This window comes from Scardinius erythrophthalmus (genome assembly GCF_964197995.2).
Source record: "Scardinius erythrophthalmus genome assembly, chromosome: 12".
In the NCBI taxonomy this organism is placed as follows: domain Eukaryota; kingdom Metazoa; phylum Chordata; class Actinopteri; order Cypriniformes; family Leuciscidae; genus Scardinius; species Scardinius erythrophthalmus.
Window position 1 is genome coordinate 928,149 of NC_138232.1, and position 20,000 is coordinate 948,148.

Below are 20,000 nucleotides of genomic sequence, written 5' to 3' on the forward strand. Positions count from 1 at the left end.
AGAAAATTATCTTTAAAGTTGTGCATTTATGTTCAAGATTGTGCAGCATTCACTCACAAATAAATATTTTATATATTTGCGGTAGGAAATTTACTAAATATCTTCATGGAACATGATCTTAATATCCTAATGATTTTTGGCATAAAAGAAAAATCGATAATTTTGACCCATAAAGTGTATTGTTGGCTATTGCCACAAATATACCTGTGCGACCCGTGACTGGTTTACTGATCCAGGGTCACAAATCATGGGATAATTCTCATTTTTAGGTGAACTATCCCTTTAAGGATTTGCCTATTTAGATCCAAACTGACTTTTTTTTTTTTGGCTGGCCAGTGTATCTTCCTATAAGCTTTCACTCATGATTCATTCATCAATGCATACATCCTCAAACCACATGTGTTCCTCTTCAGGTTGAGTTCACCTACCCAGCTCATGTGAGCGAGGGCAGCCGAGACCTGATCAACAGACTTCTGAAGCACAACCCAATGCACCGACTTCCCATCCAGGGAGTAATGGCTCACCCGTGGGTCGTGGAGAACTCCACCAAAGCGCCGACCACTCGCACGGCCACCGACGACTGAAGACTCGCTGCGGCTGCGGTTTGGAAAACTCACTCTTCAGATGTGAATTCTTCTAACCAAACAGACTCTGATGTGCCACTAAATTACTCTTGATGTGACTCGCTCTGTCAAACTTTATTTGTTGCTTTTTTTGTGTTGTATTGTTCACATGCTACTATTTACATGTATTTGTAAATATGTAATTAAGACACATTGTACAATTTTACCCATTACTTGAAATTATAATTTTTTTGTTTTGTTTTTATTATAAATAACGTGCAAGGATTTCACTATAGAACTTTTAATGTATTTTTCTGTGTTTGGGAATAAATTGGTTTTAAGGTAAAACATTTGTTGAATGGCTTACCTTGAAAAGGTCTGTTTATATTTAATTCTTGATGGCCAGGTCTGTATCTAGGGTAAATGCTGACAAATGATCCAGTTTAATCCAAAACTGCTTTGTGAGAACAGAAGGAATAAGAGTGGTGCGCGTGCTGATTTTGTTCGGGTCTCATTTGGCGCCTTCGGATATTCAAACTTCGCGCCTCGACGTGACGGTTAAAGTTTGTACATTTTCAACATGAAGGCGCGACATTTGAGCACGGTTTTATATAAGTTTTTCTTTCTTTCAGCGAATAACTACTCGAATTTCTACTGTTGTGGTTATTTTAAGTTTTAAAGCCTAACCACTAACGTTCTGGAAAACCTCATTCAGGACATTCAGGTCAATCGTACGGGTTTGGAACGAAAATAAGGGTGAGTAAATGAAGACAGGATTATTTCCTTTCCGTTTGTTTTGTCAATTCTAAACACACTTGAACAAAATATTTTAATGTGGTAAAAGTTGTTGTTACCTTCTGTTAACACGGTTAAGCTGTTAAACGCTCATTTTACCGCTCTTGTCTATTTCGGTGGTAAACCTGAATTCAGCTCAATGTTTAGGTGTTTAAAACTGTGTGTCTCGCTTTGTATTTGTTTGGCCATGAGTTAAAGAATAAGTAAAGGCCTGTTCTTGTGATGTGCTTTGCAAAGCCTGTGTAAGGAAGACTGTGAACACCAGGTGGCGCTTACTCACAGTTTTTCAAACATCGTGTTCGGTAATGAGAAAATGGCTCCTCTGGTTGAACTCCAATTCCCACAATCCAACACGACCGATGTTTGTCAAAATTCTCTACAAGCGTTCATTGCGTTTATAGAAACATTATGGTTTAGCAATTCTCTTTTGACCTTCTCCGTACAATATGACGGTGTGATGCAGAATTATTTTGTGGAGATATAAAACCCAAACCTGAATATTTTGATAGCCTACAATCTTCCCTGTTGGAATGTCTTCATCTCACAATTTTTCTATAGACTGGTTTTCCCCGTCGACCCTTTTTCAATGTTTGTTTTCTTTTCAGTCTTGCTTTGTTCAGACGCGCGCACACGCAAACATGTGAATGCGTACGTCTCTGTATTTTTTTATTTATTTAAATTATTACAAATTTAGCTTCAGTCACTGAGAAACAGTCCAGATGTGTGTGTGCTCACAGGTTTACCTGATGAATCCGAGCCGCAAGCAAAAATCTGTCGTGCATTTTCTGTGTGAGTTCACTTCATTCTTCCATTGGCTGTTGCGCCGTCTCAAATGCGAATAACAAGTTGCATTTATCGTTTGCATTTAATTTTTCTAAAACATACACTGCCTATTTGAAGACTTAAATAAATCGAATAAATCTCTTTAGGACAAAATAGGCTAATTGATTTATTCGCTGGAGTCTATTTTTTTTTTTTTTTGTTTGTTTCATAGGCTAATGCTAAATTAAAGCTGCCTATTTTTCTAACCGTAATTCTGATGATCAGCCTAGGCTACTAGCCTACTACATATCCTAATGCATCAAAAATGCTTTTTATTATATTTAGGCAAATTCAGTTATAGCCTAATCTAAAAATAGAATACTTGCAAATATGCATAACCCATTCAACAACAACAACAACAACATGTGAAGCTATATCCATATTATTTATTAAAATGTGTAGGCCTGTATATCGTGTAAATGTGCGCGTTTGGAATAAATCTCTGAGAACTGGACTCAACTTATTTATTGTTTTGTAGATTTATTCTTTTTTGAAGGGAAAATATGCACGTGTTTCATTTTTTTTTTCATATCACACAAAACCAAAAAACAATTATACAATATAATTTCACGCGTACCTTTTATTCTCCAATATATTCATTTTCACGATATATGATAACGATTTTGTGATATACATTCCATCTTTTAAACCACAAAAACACAACACATACGGTTTTATAACATTTCCACAGCACCCATTGGATTGCACAAAATGAACAAAACAAAAAATAGTCTTATGTAAGTCCCTTTATTTCGACTTGATTTCGATCCAACGACGCTATAAATAAATCTCACTGAGGGGGAACAATTATTAATTGTTTTAATTACGACATTTGCTATCTGATAAACAACGCAATGCTCAAGAATTCAAATTTAGTGATTTGAGTGTGTGGCTTGTTTTAAATTTCCCATGATTTCTTCTGAAATTTCCGACTATTTTTCGTTCTTCCTCTTCTTTGTCTTCATCTTCATTTTTTCATTATTTCAATGTCTTGTAAAAATACGAGTCTCTTCGTGTGTTTTCTGGTGGCTACACTAGAGAGCAATTCAAACGAAATTCTCACGTGTCAATAAAAGCCTCTTTTTCTTCTGACTGAACAGAATATCTGTAATACTGCATGGACATCATATACGTTCAAAATGCATAGTTTATGTACTTCTATTCACCGTCCATTATCTTCTCCCTCTCTATTTTGGTTAAGTAAATGCAAACTGTAACAGGAAAAATAAGACTTGTCCTCAGATCGAATTTAGGGAAATCCATAAATTTGTTTTACACATTAAGGTGACTCTACATACTCTATTGTGTTTTATTGCCATGCCGTTGGTCCCCTGTGATTAATCTGTGTTAGTTCGTCTTCACCGTGTATTGCAGATCATCGCTTTCCACCGCTGAATGTCTTGCACTCTCAGATCCACGCGTGTTTTAATGCTTATGTAAAATGATTTCGATTTGGATTCCTGTGTGATCCGATCTGAAATAAATGCTCATGTAAACCATTAACTCACTCAACAACAAAAATAAATGTTTTGCTCTGGTGTCTATTTTGTAACGCGCGTTGTTGTCCAAGGCATTGAACTGATTGATTTATTGTATGTCAAGGTCAGATTTGCAGACACTTGAGTGAATGAACCTGGGTTAAATGTGTGTTTTTTTTCTTTCCCCCAGTGCTTACAAATCAATTAATGGCATCTAGCATAAAAGTTTGTTTATACTATATATATATGTGTGTGTGTGTGTATTTATTTATATTAGTGCCAGGCAACGATTAATCGCGATTAATCCCATCCAAAATAAAAGTTTGTGTTTACATAATATGTGTGTGTATAGTTATTTTGTATATATCAAATCACACATATGCATGTATATATTTAAGAAAAATGTTAAAAATATTTATATATAATATAAATTATATATAAATATATATACATGCAAATATTTCTTAAATATATACATGCATGTGTGTGCATTTATATACACAAAATAATTATACACATTACACACACATATATTATGTAAACACTTACTTTGGATGCGATTAACCGTTGCCAGCACTAATTTATGTTAGATGCAATTAATCGCGATTAATCGATTTGACCGCATGAGGGGCTTATTGTATGTCAAGGTCAGATTTGCAGACACTTGAATGAATGGACCTGGGTCAAATGGGTTTTATTTTCCTTTTTTTGGGGGGGGGGGGGGATTATTGGTTTGGTTATCAATATGTGGGATGCGTTGTAACACTTAATCACCAAACTACCATTTTCCGAAACTAATCCACCAAGTTGTATTTGTACGCCTCGACGAGACCCTCGATGGAGTGAATGAACCCAGAAATACTACATATTCCCCCGATTACAAATATGGCGACGTCGAAGAACACCTGATGCCACAAGAGCTTTCTCCACAACAGCTTGAGGTGGAAAAGACTCGGGAGGAGAAAACACAAACCCGCGCCCGTCAAACTGCCCGTCAGACCCATGAGGAGCGCGAAGTGTGGCACGTAAATAGCCATTAGCATAGTGAACACGACTAGCGCGCAGCGTAGCGAAAGCCCCCACGATTTGAGCTTCCCGTCGCCTCCGTAGCAGTCCGGGAAAAACGCACGCCCTCCATCTTGGAAGAAAGACTTTTCTAAGACCTCGACGGCGGCGAAGAACGGCAACGGATACGATAGCAGCGCCTTCGAGACTAAGAAGAGGTTGACGACGGCTCTGATTCCCGACGGGAGGTTATCCGTGATCACTTCTTTAGTCTCGTCAGCCCACGTCAGATAAGCCACTAGTGCGAATAAGCCTTTCAGGATACAGGCGGCGATATGAGTCCAGTTCATCATGCAGTGAAACTCACTAGGCTTTTGCATGTTCCCCTCAAGCGATGGAAGGAAGATCTGCGAGGTGTAGCTGAACACGATGATGCCGATCGAGATTGGGAACTTCTTGACGTCGATGTAAAACTTGACCTTGTCCCAGGCCCAGTCTCGCGCCCTTGACAGACAGTACGCGATGACTAGCACGTTGATGATAAAGTGCGCGATGGTGCAGAGCAAGCTGAATTTCGACACGGCTTTGAGGTTCTTGAGGAAAGCGCAAGGCAGAAGAGCGGCGGTCGCGATTATCGCCCAGGATCTCTGGGAAACGGGAAGTGTGGGAAAGCTGTTGTACATCAGGTTTCCGCTCACGACCACGTACAAAATGCAGGTCATCACGAGCTCGATGATTTGGGCTACGTTGACGATGTGGCCTCCTAGCGAGGGGAAGCGTGGCGCGCAGCAAGCGTTGGCAATATCCACATACGAGTCTCTCACTCGTACCAACTGGCCGTCTTCGTTTTCTTCGTACAGGCAAGAGATGAGGATTTTCCCCGTGTAGCAACACACGACCGCGGCGAATATAATGAGGAAGAGTCCGAGATATCCGCCGTGGAGAATGGCGTAGGGTAACCCAAGAACAAACATGCCCTGAGGAGATAAACATAGCAAGGGTTTTATATTCACATCATCCACAGTGTAATATTCACCCTGCCTCTACTCTATTCGACTCTATACAACACGTGATGCGTAAAATCATACCCATATTGGCCTTGGATCATTTAGATGCTGTTTTCAGTTGAAGAATGAACAAAACTTAATTATCTGTAGCTCCAATAATCACAATAAGCTTTGATACACGATATCGGCCGATATACGTTCAATTTTAATGTTATCGTTATCGGCTTAATTAGAAAATTTGGCTGATTTATTAAAGTCGATAAATAGTAGATTATTTCCTTCAGATTCGCACTGTTCAACATGATGGGTCACTTCAATCACTTCAAAAAAGGAAAATACAGTGAAGTGCAAAGCAAGTCTGTCATATAGGCACATCCAATTATAAAAGGGATCATTATAATTGTGTTTTAACTTGTGTGAGACTTTTGTTTTTGTAATCAGGCTCTCAAAAATTCTATAAAATTTTTATTGGCCGATATATCGGCTTTCAAATATAAAGAATTATCGGTATCGGCCAAAATTTTTCTATTGGTGCATCGCTATTCTATTGGATTCTATTCACAGTACAACAGCCAATGAGATGCGTGAAACTGTCCTGAGTGTTTTCAACGCACGATGTTCTTTATTGTATCCTTGAGTTAAAGTCAAGGATTTTGCAGGTTGAGGGAATGAGCCATCATCAGCTTCCCGGTTCACTGCAGGTGTTGGGAATGAGCTTCGGGAATGCAGATGAATTCAGTCCTGACATTTCCATTTGCTGTGAGCAAAGTCACGCTCACCTCATTGTGTCGTCATAAGGATGAATCAAATAGGCAGGGAGTCACGTCACCATGCCAGTTTTGATATAACTGCGCATGATTAAATGTGTGCGGTTTTCATTTTTTTGCGGTTTTCAAACACATTTTAAGTTCTTTTTAACCATCGTCGTCGTGTGTAATAAATCATTCTGAATATGCATATATTTTTAAGATGCATGCTCTCCATTTTACGCACGTCATAAAATAAAAACACACAAAAAACCGAATAACTCATGCAAACCCCACTGATCTCCATCTGCGCGCACAAAAGCCCAGTATAGAAATGCAAGTCGAGCTGAATGCTGTTTAATAAAGCTAGATACCAATGTCACGACATCAGCTCAAGAAAAACCTACGTCATTGCCTCAGAGGCGACTAATCATTTTTGCATAAATATTTTGCAACCTTAAAATTTCCATTTTGATTGATAGGAAAACTTTGAAATGCCAATTTTGATATGCATCGTAATGCGTCCTTACCTGGATCGCGTTGGTCACGTTCCATCCCGCTTCCCAAGCAGTGATTTTGGGCTTGTCCAGGCCGGCTAGTTCCGAGCAGAGTCCTCCGTCTTTGGACGCCGAGGGCGTTGGACCCGTTCCGTCCCTCTGGTAATGACTGTCCCCGTCAAGCGTTCCCTCGCCCGCGATCTCCCCACCGCCAATCTCATCGTTTTTAAGGATGTCCATTTGAAGCCCCTGCCTGTGATCATAGTCCAGATCATCGCATGCCGCGAAACCCAAGCCCTCTTCATCGGTGGCGGCCTGGAAACCCAATTTGGCGAACATCCCACTCACCTTCGCCTGAGACTTATTGGTGACCGTGGTGGCCGCGTTGGAGAGCTTATTAGAGATCTTGCTTCTAATTAACGTGGCCATGATTGCTCTCTTAAACGAGACTGATGTTAAAATTATATTTTTCTTCTTCTTCTCTTTACTCTAGATATATCGAGTTAAGTGTGCGACCGGAGTTCTTTGTCTGCGCATCCACGGAGCGAGAAGAGAACGGACTCTCGGAGTGACGCGTATTCGTTATCTCCAGTTCTGACTGAAATCACGCCTGGTGTTTTTGCTAATTCCGTGTTTCATGTCACTTTCAGACGTAAATGATGCATCCTGCACACCTTCTCTCTCTCTCTCTCTCTCTCTCTCTCTCTTTCTTTTTTTTCTGGCCGAACTCTTACGCGCGCTTCCCAAACGCGAGTGCGTAATTTCCAGTGCGTAAAAAGGAGAATGTTCGTGGTTTTGCGCGCGGGGTTTTCCGTTCTCTGTATCTTCGAGTCCTGTGTTTCAGTGGCCGTCACTGATGCCAATGCGGTACACGGGAGCTCGGGGGTGTTGAGAGAGAGGCACGTGTCACCGTCAGACTGCCAATGCTCTCCGGCTCCCAATGCGCGCATCAGCACGGAAAAAAAAAAAAATCCAGGGTGAAGATTTGCTGCATTTCTAGGGGAGGTGCTTCTAGAACCCCCATCCTCCTCTCCACTCTCATTATGCCCAATATACTTGGTCACAAGCAACACCCAATGGCATCAGGGGTCTCATAGTGTTGCATAACTTTACGCATATAAAAACCGTCTCCACACACCGGACTAGGTCTGAAATGGACACTAAAAGTATTCCTGAAATATTCTTGTTGCTTTTCCCGTCGCAGCTCGAACTCTCCAGTGTTTTTATTGCTTCAGATGAAGGTCAGAACTCAGTTTTAACTCATTTTCAGCAAGAGGAGACCTCGGTGCTGGAATACTCCTTTGAACGGATTTAAAACCTTCTTTCAGTCGAAAAGGGAATGAACAAGAAATGCATCGCAGATTTGACTGAGTTAGACTTGTAGTTGACTAAACACTAAGTTATCTCAAGTGTTTTTGTTTTTATTTGTTAAAAAAGTTGCATGGATATTTCTCATGGATTATTGCGCTGTTTCAGTTATTTAGTTAATCTGCATCATCTTCTCGGGACACTTTTTAAAGCGAATGAAGATGCTTTTGAAAAGGTGTTAGGCAACAGAAAAAAAATGTTTTTCTTTCTCTCTGATGGACTTTCCGTCATAATATGCAGGTGTACTTTATGAAAGCGCATTTCTGTGGATTCCAGCCTGGGACCCGTTTAGGCCTGTGAACGCAATACAGTCGTGTTCGTTTGGATCGAATTATTCACTTGAAATATTGTGAAACATAAAATCTTCAGTTGTTTAAATTATACACGATATTAACATTTCCTTATTCTCGATAGAACTGAATTCACATTTGATCTATAGACAACAACGAAACTCGCGCGTTGAACAAATAAACCTTAACGGATAGACTTTTCTATTTAAATAAACGTCGGTCTGATTATAAATATATTAGAAGATCAAATCTTAACAATTAATCCAAAACATATATTTTCGATATTCTCCTAATAAGTAGTGTTTGCGTTAAAATAAAGCATGGAACAAAATTAAATATTGTTGATCCTAACGGGTGATAAAACCATCAAAACAAATGATGTGTGTAATTGTATAATTATACGGACGTTTGCTGGAAATAAAGAAACACTTTTGAAAACGGACAGTTTCACTGAATCTAAATCGTTTTAGAAAGTTTCATTAATATTACGTTATAGATCAAATATAACGTGATTCCGTGAGTGTGATTGAAGGTTTGCGCTGAATCTGTAAATGCGTTATAGTTGTGTCGCTACACACTACAGATGTAGACATGTTCGTGTCGCCCTGTTGAGTTGGTCATATCTGATCTGCGCTGGTCTTCCCCGGAGGGCTTCTTTATCCCGGTCTCGTGTTCCCGGTTCCCGGTGGGAGCGGAACGGGTTAATCGCAGCGCGTTATCAGGCGCGCGCAGAGCTCGAGCGCGAACAATACAATCTCCACCAGAACAGCGCTTCACATCAAACCCACTGACAGGGAATCACAGCAGGAAAAATAGAGGAATACCATTATATAAAATAGCCTCTGTTATAGGCCTATTGTTGGCTATAAAATATAGGGATAATAATTATATAAAATGTGTTCTAGGCCTATTGTAGGCTAGAATATACTGAAGAAATATACAAATATGTTATAGGCGTATTGTAGGCTAGAATATATAGGAATATAATTATATAAATATGTTATAGGCCTATTGTTGTCTGTAATATATCACTGTTTTAACCCAACTTTGGGTCAAATACAGCCGTTGGGTTAATTTTAAATTAGATTTTTAACCCTGTGTTTGGGTTTGTCCACCCAGCATTTTTTAGATTGTACTATAGGTAATTGTAATATAATTATATAAAATATGTTACAGGCCTATTGTTGGCTATAATTTATGAATATAATTCTATATAAAAATATGTTATTGTAGGCTATAATATATACTATAGGAATATCATTTTATAAAAATATGTTGTAGGCCTATTGTTTATATGAAAATATAATAGCTTTTTTTCGGCTTTCTGAGCATTATGAAGGAATAAGGCTGATTAATCATGTTTTCCTGGTGTGTTTAAAGCTCTTCAGGATCTGTTTGGGGAAAGTCCTGTAAATCACACACTCCTCCAGTGTGAAAACGCTTCGGATTGATTTTCCTCACCTCCACAATCACTCTATCGACATCATTCCCGTTCTTTGTTCGCCTTGAATGTGTGTTTCTCGCCGGCGAAATGCAAAGACCAAACGTGAGACTGTCGTAAAGGTGTGTTTTCGGTGCGATGGCACGCGCTTAAATCTCACTCCTCTCGTTCAGTTTATTACCCTTCAGAAGAATCATAGAGGGCAATAAGAGGTCATGGCGCTTCTCCCGAGAGTCTCTCCACACAGAACCCTCAATCTCTCCCTCGGGACACTGATCCAGGATCAGTCACTGCGGTCTTCAATGCTATCTCGCTCCACAAGGTGATCTCACACACTATTGTTGTAGAAAGCAGTGTCATGATTCTGTGTGTCACGGCGGATCCTGAAACAAAAGGGTTTCGTCGGACCGAGCGATCCTCATCCCTCCCTCCCGGCTTCATTCGGCTCTGTCCTTTTTCTCATTACACACTTCAGTGAGTCGAGCGAGTGTAGCGGAGCGGTTCCCCTTTCTTCCTTTGCTATATATTAGAGACAGATCATTAATTATCTTCGCACTGAGAACTCTAACGCAGAAGGGACACTCGTAAACTCTGAAGAAATGCACAATAATGACGACTCTCCCAAACGCGTGCAGAATGCAGGAAAAACCTCGAATGGCAACTCTGCGTTTATGAAATGTACGCCGTCTAACCTGTATTTGCATCCAAAACAAGCACAAGCACATGCATTCTGCATTATACACTAAAAAAATGCATTATTCACATTTATTTGTATAGCGCTTTTCACAATACACATCTTTACGAAAAATGCATATTACAATTTACAGTGATCTGTTATCAGAGGAAACTGTCTAAGTTATGTATTTCAGAAATGCACATATGCAAAAATCACAGCTAGCAAAAAAAATATTAATTTAAACAATGTAATAATTTAAGGCAGAAACAATGATCTCACTGAAGTAATGAATATCTTAAATAAATACAAATACAGTGTTGTTTAGTATTGGTGCACTAACAGTCGAGCTGCATTCCGGGATGAGATGTTCCCATGTTTGTTCCCGGTGTTCCTCAGCACTGGCAGCCTCTTCTGCGGCTCAGCGAGGCGGAAAATAACACATAACACACTTCAATTAGAGAGCCAAACTGAAGAGACACGTGGCTCTCCGGGGGCGCATCGAAATTAGCCATCCGCTGGCGTCGGCCGCGCTCTGAATCCAGAACTATTAGCATCACAATCCCACGTACATTATTGTGCTGATTAGCCTCTATCAGAACAAATGTGTGCTGCTTTTAGAAGTGGAGTCACTAGTAGATCATACAGATCCCAACACTTTCATCACATGCTGTCCTCACATGTATGATTAATATTAGATTCGCAAATTAATCTTTTATTTAGAGCAAAATGTTATCTTTCAAGCACCGAAATATTTTACACTTTCCGTATACAGTGATGCCATAGAAGAACCATCGTTTCTCTCTAGTGTAAAGAACATTTTAATGATCTAAACACCCGTTTCCACTATAAAGAACAATGGAGAGATTCTGTCGATGTCGTGAAGAACCTTCATTTTTAAGCCTAAACTTCTTTTACCTTTTCATAAAGATACGTATAACTGCACTGTGATAAGTTATGAATAAAACAAAGATTAATGGAGCAGGTTATACAAGAAATACCATTTCAGTGTTTTTAATTCAAAATTTCATGTTTACCTGCAATTTCTTTGAAAATATTTGTGGAATTTACTTGCAATTTCTGTGTGATTTTTATTATTATTTTTTGTTATTTAGTGTAGTACAGACTAACAAAACCTTTAATGACAAACATTTACTACTTTTGAATATCAGAAAACATTTCATTCATGATATATACACATATTTCTTATATATCTGAAGCAAAGATGAGTTGAGAGTCAAAAAAACAAAATAGAAAAATCACATCCCATAACTCAAATAAATCCATCCCTTTTATCCATAAACACACACACACACACACACACACACACACACACACACACACACACGAGAGTGAAATCCAGGTGGTCTTGTGGTAACCACTTAAAAGCCTTTTCATTTATCCTAATGCGTCTGTTTAATGGCCTATTATGAGATCCCGGGAGAGATGTGGGTTATATTAACCCTGCTAGTGCAGAGAATGAATGCTGCTCACACACACACACACACACACACACACACACACACACACACACACACACAGCTCTTCAATCAGTCGCTCTCTCTGCATGTCAGATAAAAGAGCAACCCCTCTGCTTTCTGAAGTGACCTGCATATATTCACGCGCGTGTCTCTCGTTGTTGATCGCTGCTGTTTTACTCTCTACAACAGTGTTTCTGCAGTCCAGACTCACTCCATCAGCGTGTGGATTTCTCTCTCCTCGTTCGGCCGTTCGTTCGGCCGCTGTTCCCCCCCGCCAGGACACATTAACATTGTAATTGCCTTTTAGCCCTCTCCTTTGAACACACTGTAAACTGGCCGTGCTCCTCCGGGATCGAGAGCCTGAGGCCTACACAATCAACACAGCAATCTGTTTCCATTATATGCTTCTTACAGCCTCTATAGACTGAGACATAGACTGTGTGTGTGTGTGTGTGTGTGTGTGCAATTTCAGTCTAGATACTATTGAAGTGGATTCAGATAAGACTTTGTGCATAAAAATGAACTGGAATATAAATTTTAATCATAAAATACCATTAAAGTGAGACTGAATATGGAGCATGCACTGGCTGTGTGTGTGTGTGTGTGTGTGTGTGTGTGTGTGTGTGCACTGAACATGTTAGTCTCTCGGTTCATGAATAAATGACGATAACAGCTCAGTTTTCCACATGGGACAGTTTTGTGCCCTGTTAAACAAACGAACACACGTTTACAGATCAAAGCTACACCCGTTCTGGTCGAACTCTCGCTGTTGACTTCATCAAACATCGCCACCCTTTTATTTCCTTCATGTTCTTATTTTTTTTCCCTCTGGAACAAAACACAAACTGTCCGTGAGTGAAAGTCCCATTGAAACAGCAATAATTACAGTCATTACCACACAAACGCCAGCACTCGTTGAGATGAAGACCACCTGCTTTTAATAACAGTGCGATCATTCAAATGAGATGCAAATTAGTTATTTCGTAACTGACGTGTCACAACTGTAAAGTGTTCACATTAATAAAATCTCAACGAATATGAAAAATATGAGCAGCGGCCGCCGTGTTTTTTGCATTTATTCGCTGAGAGCCTCATGAATATTCATAGCTCGTGCGTTCAAAAGCGCTGTGACGTCATCCGTCGCGCTTTCTTTGATTTTAATTGGACGGAGCAGGAGTAAAGAGAAGTGCTGTGTTGACGGGCAATTCACAGAAGCGGCAGACAGACTCGGGAAACCCTCGAGCGCTTGAATAGAGTCTGTGTTTCATTAACAACACATGATTCAACATCACCGCTATTGATCTGAGAAGAAATAACACAAATGCTGTCTGGAGACCTTCTGTGCCAATCAAAAACATTTTGTTTATTAAAGCAATGACCCTATAACCATTTGATGCATAATATTAAGACACAAATACACACACAAAATAATGTTTCTGTTTGCTTAAAATCTTTTTTGATGGTATGGGTCACACACCTGCCAACTGCAATAAAAGGTAAAGGTGTTTTATAATGATGATAATAACAATATGAATGGTTTCAATGGTTTTTAAAGATCTCACCACTAATTTGATCATTTTAAAAGATAATTGCAACTTTTTTTCTCACTATTGTATGTTTACATATCGCAATTTTGACTTTATTTCTCAGAATTGTGTTTATATCTCGCAATTCTGACTTTATATCTCACAATTCTGACTTTATATCTCACAATTCTGACTTTATATCTCACAATTCTGACTTTATATCTCGCAATTCTGACTTTATATCTCACAATTCTGACTTTATATCTCACAATTCTGACTTTATATCTCGCAATTCTGACTTTATATCTCGCAATTCTGACTTTATATTTCACAATTCTGACTTTATATTTCACAATTCTGACTTTATATCTCGCAATTCTGACTTTATATCTCACAATTCTGACTTTATATCTCGCAATTCTGACTTTATATCTCACAATTCTGACTTTATATCTTGCAATTCTGACTTTATATCTCGCAATTCTGACTTTATATCTCGCAATTCTGACTTTATATCTCGCAATTCTGACTTTATATCTCGCAATTCTGACTTTATATCTCACAATTCTGACTTTATATCTTGCAATTCTGACTTTATATCGCGCAACTCTGACTTTATATCTCGCAATTCTGACTTTATATCTCACAATTCTGACTTTATATCTTGCAATTCGGACTTTATATCACGCAATTCTGACTTTATATCTTGCAATTCGGACTTTATATCTCGCAATTCTGACTATCTCGTAATTCAGACTATATCTCACAATTCTGACTTTATATCTCGCAATTCTGACTTTATATCTCACAATTCTGACTTTATATCACGCAATTCTGACTATCTTGTAATTCAGACTTTATATCTCACAAATCTGACTTTATATCTCACAATTCTGACTTTATAATTTGCAATTCTGACTTTATAATTCGCAATTCTGACTTTATATCTCGTAATTCAGACTTTATATCTCACAATTCTGACTTTATAATTTGCAATTCTGACTTTATAATTCGCAATTCTGACTTTATATCTCGTAATTCAGACTTTATATCTCACAATTCTGACTTTATATCTCGCAATTCTGACTTTATATCTCACAATTCTGACTTTATATCTCGCAATTCTGACTTTATATCTCACAATTCTGACTTTATATCTCACAATTCTGACTTTATATCTCACAATTCAGAATTTATATCTCGCAATTCTGACTTTATAATTCGCAATTCTGACTTTATAATTCGCAATTCGGACTTTATATCTCGCAATTCGGACTTTATATCTCGCAATTCAGACTTTATATCTCGCAATTCGGACTTTATATCTCGCAATTCTGACTATATATCGCAATTCTGACTTTATATCTCGCAATTCTGACTTTATATCTCGCAATTCGGACTTTATATCTCGCAATTCTGACTATATATCGCAATTCGGACTTTATATCTCGCAATTCGGACTTTATATCTCGCAATTCAGACTTTATATCTCGCAATTCGGACTTTATATCTCGCAATTCTGACTATATATCGCAATTCTGACTTTATGTCTCGCAATTCTACTTTTATAACACACAATTGCGACTTTACATCATGCAATTCGGACTTTATATCTTCCAATGACGAGTTATAAAGTCAGAATTGCGAGATATAAACATGCAGTTCGGAGAAAAAAAATCAGAATTGCAAGTTTATTTCTTGCAATTGGAACTTAATTATATCATTTAAAGATATAAAGTCAGAATTGGGTGATATAAACTCACAACTGTGAGGAAAAAAATTAAGAATTGTGAATAACATTTTTTGGGGGATTTCTTTTTTTTTTATTCTGTAGCGGAAACAATCTTCCATTGCCCACTGTAGACTATAGTATTAATATGAATGGCTGTAGGAACACCCAATTTGTTCATATCTAATTGACAAATTCCAGTAAAACCTTTGGACAGATTCAAACTATAGTTAGTCTTATTAACCTCGTCCTGCGTTTGAATCGATTCATGGTTTTCTCAGGAGTTTTCTTCTTTAACTGACCCTAATGTTGGACTCAAGGAAAGGGTCAAAGGCAGACCTGAGGGCATCAGTAAACACTCTGTGTGTGTGTGTGTGTGTGTAGTCGCTGTGAGCTCTCACACCATGGCTTCTGTTTCCTATAGAGTACATTAGTGCCTGCCCACTTTTTCAGTGCCAAATTATTTTTTCCATTCATTTCTCCCATAGGGATTTCAAAAAAAGTATTTTTTAAAGCATTATAAGCCCTGAACCGAGCCGACCGTCCATGAAGAGAATCACAGCATTACAAACTTTGATTTGAAGCAAAAAATTATTAAACAAAAGTACAAGACAGTGTGCAGTGAGGGGGAGGACTACAAATCCCATGAAGCATTGCGAACAACATGATTTAATTAAAAATGGAGAAATTTACTCATTATAAAATGTTTATAATATATAAAACAATATCTTTTACGTTTATTGCAAATTATGCATATATAGTCAAATATTTAGAGAGAGATCGACTCGATTACGTCATTCACAGTGGCTCCATGGGAGTGGGCGGATAATAAAAGTAATAAAACGTTGTTTTTTATAGAATTTTTTACTTCATTGGAATGGTATGAAACTTGGTAAAGGTTTGGACACTTGCTGTGTGAACACAACACACACACACACACACACACACACACACACACACACACACACACACACACACACACACGCACACACACACACACAACATTGGCATGATTCGAAAAGGTTAGTTGGTCCTGAAAAAAAATAGTCACTCTTTAATTGTTCACAGAAATGAATGTGGGATTTCCTCTAGTGGAAGCGTTAGGAACTGCAGCCGAACACACTCTCACTGAAAGCTCGTTTTTTAAGATATCATCCTCAAATTTGCAACACAAATTTGCAACACAAAAAAACACTTTGATTTTCTCAGTTTTAGAGTAAAGTGTGTTTTGGTTATATATTACATATATAAAAATAGTTTTTTTCATAACAATAAATGTAAAAAAAAAAAAGTTAATTTTTTTTAACTTGGGCAATAATAAGTCAAGTGTCGTCTTTAAAAAGAAGAGCTGATGCTCTCTATACGAGTCTCCAGTCGCTGCAGGCGGTGTCTGTGTGTGTGTGTGTGTGTGTTTCTCCACCCCGTCGTCCCGATGCCCTTTAAAACACCCGCTTCCTCTCACCGAGGTCAAGTGTGTGTCGTGTGTGTGTCGTGTGTGTCTGATCTTCACGACCACCTCCGTCTACAGGAGAGCTGAGTGTGTGTGGCAGCTGTGTGTAACCTGTGTAACCAGTGGAAGCGTGATGTCATGAGGTCAATATGATAGTGTTGTTTGACAGATCTCGCTTTTTTCTTTCTGTGTGTGTGTGTGTGTGTGTGTGTGTGTGTGTGTGTGTGTGTGTGTGTGTGTGTGTGTGTGTACGCACTCATTCCCCTCTTTTCTGCATCATAAAGCGTTCTGCGTAATACACACTCGTGGTCTTTTACCAGACGATTGTGCGCCGCTGCAGAAACGCAAACACAGAGCTGAATGTTTCCTATATCCAGTTTGTCCCATTATCTTGTTTCCTCACATTGAGGCTGTAAAACCAAAGAAGATTCATTTTGTTTGCTGTGGAAACGGTCCATTTGTCTTTGGCCATTATCTGACATTGGAGACGGGCTCCTCAATCATCGACTCGCTTGCATGAAAACAATATATATGCGAATAAATGCTTTACCAGTTCAGCTTCTGAATGTGGCGTTTCAAAAGAATATGTTTGCTCTTTATGTCTTTTAGATTTATGTTTTAATGTGGAAAATATAGATTGTTTTAGATGGTTACATTTGACATACAAGTCTCTTCTGCCAAACAAGGCTGTGTTTATTTAATCAAAAATACAGTAAAAACAGTGAAATATTATTATAATGCTGTTTTCTATGTGAATATACAGTAAAGTGTAATTTATTCCTGTGATCAAAGCTGAATGTTCAGCATCATTACTCCAGTCTTCAGTGTCACATGATCCTTCAGAAATCACTCTAATATGAGGATTTGATGATCAAGAAACATTTATGATTATTATCAGTGTTGAAACAGTTTCATATTTTTGTGGAAACTGTGATACATTACCATTCAAAAGTTTAGGGTCAGTAAGATCTAAAAAAAAAAAAAAAATGAATACTGTTATTTATCTACGTTTATAAAACGGTTAGTTCCAGTCCTTGATTCTGATTGGTCAATAGCTGTATATTATTCATGATGATAAAACACTTTGACCGCTTCACCCAACGGCAACCACTATGTTTGTTCTCTTTGAGTATCGTGAGAGATCGAGTAAGTAAATGTTCCTGCATTTACAGTAGATTTAGCATCTTCCTTCAGGTCAGTCCTATATCCGTAATAAAACATCCGTTTGAATGTCCGCTGTGATATATTGTCCTTTTAACAGTTCAGGGGTTTACCTGTGCCCTGACTCGCTAGTCATTTGTCAGTTAGTTACGTCTTGCTTCTCACACGGTTCCTAAACCATCAGCCAATCAGAACAGCGTGTGGGCGGAGTCTCGCGGCACCAGAGAGTAATCCTGACGTCAATCGCAAGAAAATGGATAAGTAGCTTCATAATCAAATTCACAAATATTACACCATTTAAACATTATTAAAAATACATAGGCTGAGTTACTAAAACAATATTTGTTAAAGAATGCACTTGTTTGTTCACAGTTTGAGCGTTCTTGTTTCCATTTATTTAATTTCAAGATCTGAGGTGAATTATCCAGTGTTGCTTTTACAGCGTCAAAGCTGGAGCACTAAATGATATTCAAAGTCACATTTCACGCTTTTAACATTAAATAAAGCACATAAACAGTACCTGAGATCATCATCGCCACACTTTGTGCTTGTTGTCCCAGCGCGACGTCACAGAAAAATAGAAACCGTCTCTAAAATAGAGTCGTCACGTGTCGCCGTCGCGGCTGGTTAGGACAAACACTGATTAAAGCCCCGTTCACACTACAAGCGACTTTGTCGCTGCATGTCGCCAGCGGCTGGCGGTGAGGTCGTTAGCGGGCGTTCCCACTACTGGTTGCCTAGTGATGTTTGTGAGTGACATTCATGGATGTTACTCCATGTTGTAGACAACAAAACTGTTTTCTTGCCTCTACAAGCTAACATTTTGGAAGGAAAAGTCTAAATATAAATGGAATCAGTACATTAAATGCATAATATTAAAGATGAATGAGAAACAGCGAGTGCCCTGTGCTATCGCGGCTATTTAACTGCAGCAAATGGGCAAATACTGGTCTTTCTGAGTTCACGAAACCATTCAGGCTCGGAGTCAGCACGGCGAGTACCACTGTATGTACACGGAGACATATCATACATTATTGGACAGCTTCTGACCAGTGTTAATTTCGTTGACGAATAATTTTCGTCATTATTTTCGTCAACGACATTTTTTCACAGACGAAAACGAGACGATAACTAAATAAAAACTAGTTTTGAATGACGAAAACTATGACGAAAATCTATTGACATTTTCGTCAACGAATAAAAACTAGACGAAAATGTTAGATAGTGACGATTTGGGAAGCGATCCGGTCTGATGTCCTGCGTTTGTGGTAGATGCGCATATTTGTACTGTGACGTGCTGATCTTCCCAGCGGCACACGAGTTGGCATGCGCTGCATGTCTCATCAAACGTTAAAACATGTAAACGTCTGGGAGAATGAGTAGAGCAGACATGTAGATCTGAATAAGAGTGACGACGCAAAAAAAGAGCTCTATTCGGTACGGTTTTCTGTGCGCACACACCCGACCCGCGAAGCGTGCAGCCATAGACACCTATACAGCGCGCGAGTACGGAATTGAGCTCTCTTTCGTTTCTGAATCGACAGATACACACAACATTATGTCTAAATGTCCGTTTTGGAGAGTATTCACGTAAATAATGTGGGTTATGTCTTAAACAGTTGTGAATGTATCATATGTGCATCAGTGCAATTGGATCCGCATGTCATTCGACATGATCCGATGTCTTAAAGTGACAGTGAGTAATAAACCTAATGCGGTCTGTGTCCTTAATATTGATCAAGCAACAAAAGAAAAAGAGAAAAGCATTCACTGCTCGTTAATAGCTTTAAAATAAGGATTAATTATATTTAATTCATACAAATAAATATGTCTGTTTGAAAGAATAGAGAATGATGTATGCAAGTTATAAAGAATTCATATGCTATCATTCATTGAAAAAGAAGACTGTGTTTAGGAAAAGTGTTTTATTTAATTTTAGGACATTTTTTAAGTTACAGTAGTTAAATC

At 38.5% G+C, this 20,000-nt stretch overlaps 2 protein-coding genes across 2 annotated transcripts in view; both read right to left on the reverse strand.

Moving 5' to 3' along the window:
- Window positions 1–2,780, reverse strand: part of LOC308699098 (rho GTPase-activating protein 40-like) — a gene marked incomplete at its 5' end in the record, with an annotated part of 11,473 nt that extends 8,693 nt beyond the window's left edge. Inside the window, 2 exons of the mRNA XM_081379686.1 lie at window positions 429–597; window positions 2,758–2,780. Coding sequence (XP_081235812.1) covers window positions 429–597; window positions 2,758–2,780 — 192 coding nt within the window. The remainder of the gene's footprint in view (window positions 1–428; window positions 598–2,757) is intronic.
- Window positions 2,781–4,452: 1,672 nt separating this feature from the next.
- LOC308700160 (vesicular inhibitory amino acid transporter) lies at window positions 4,453–7,342 on the reverse strand (the record flags this gene model as incomplete). The annotated part of the gene is made up of 2 exons (XM_081381588.1): window positions 4,453–5,640; window positions 6,947–7,342. 2 exons carry the CDS (start codon window positions 7,340–7,342, stop codon window positions 4,453–4,455), a joined length of 1,584 nt encoding a protein of 527 aa, XP_081237714.1.
- Window positions 7,343–20,000: the final 12,658 nt, after the last annotated feature.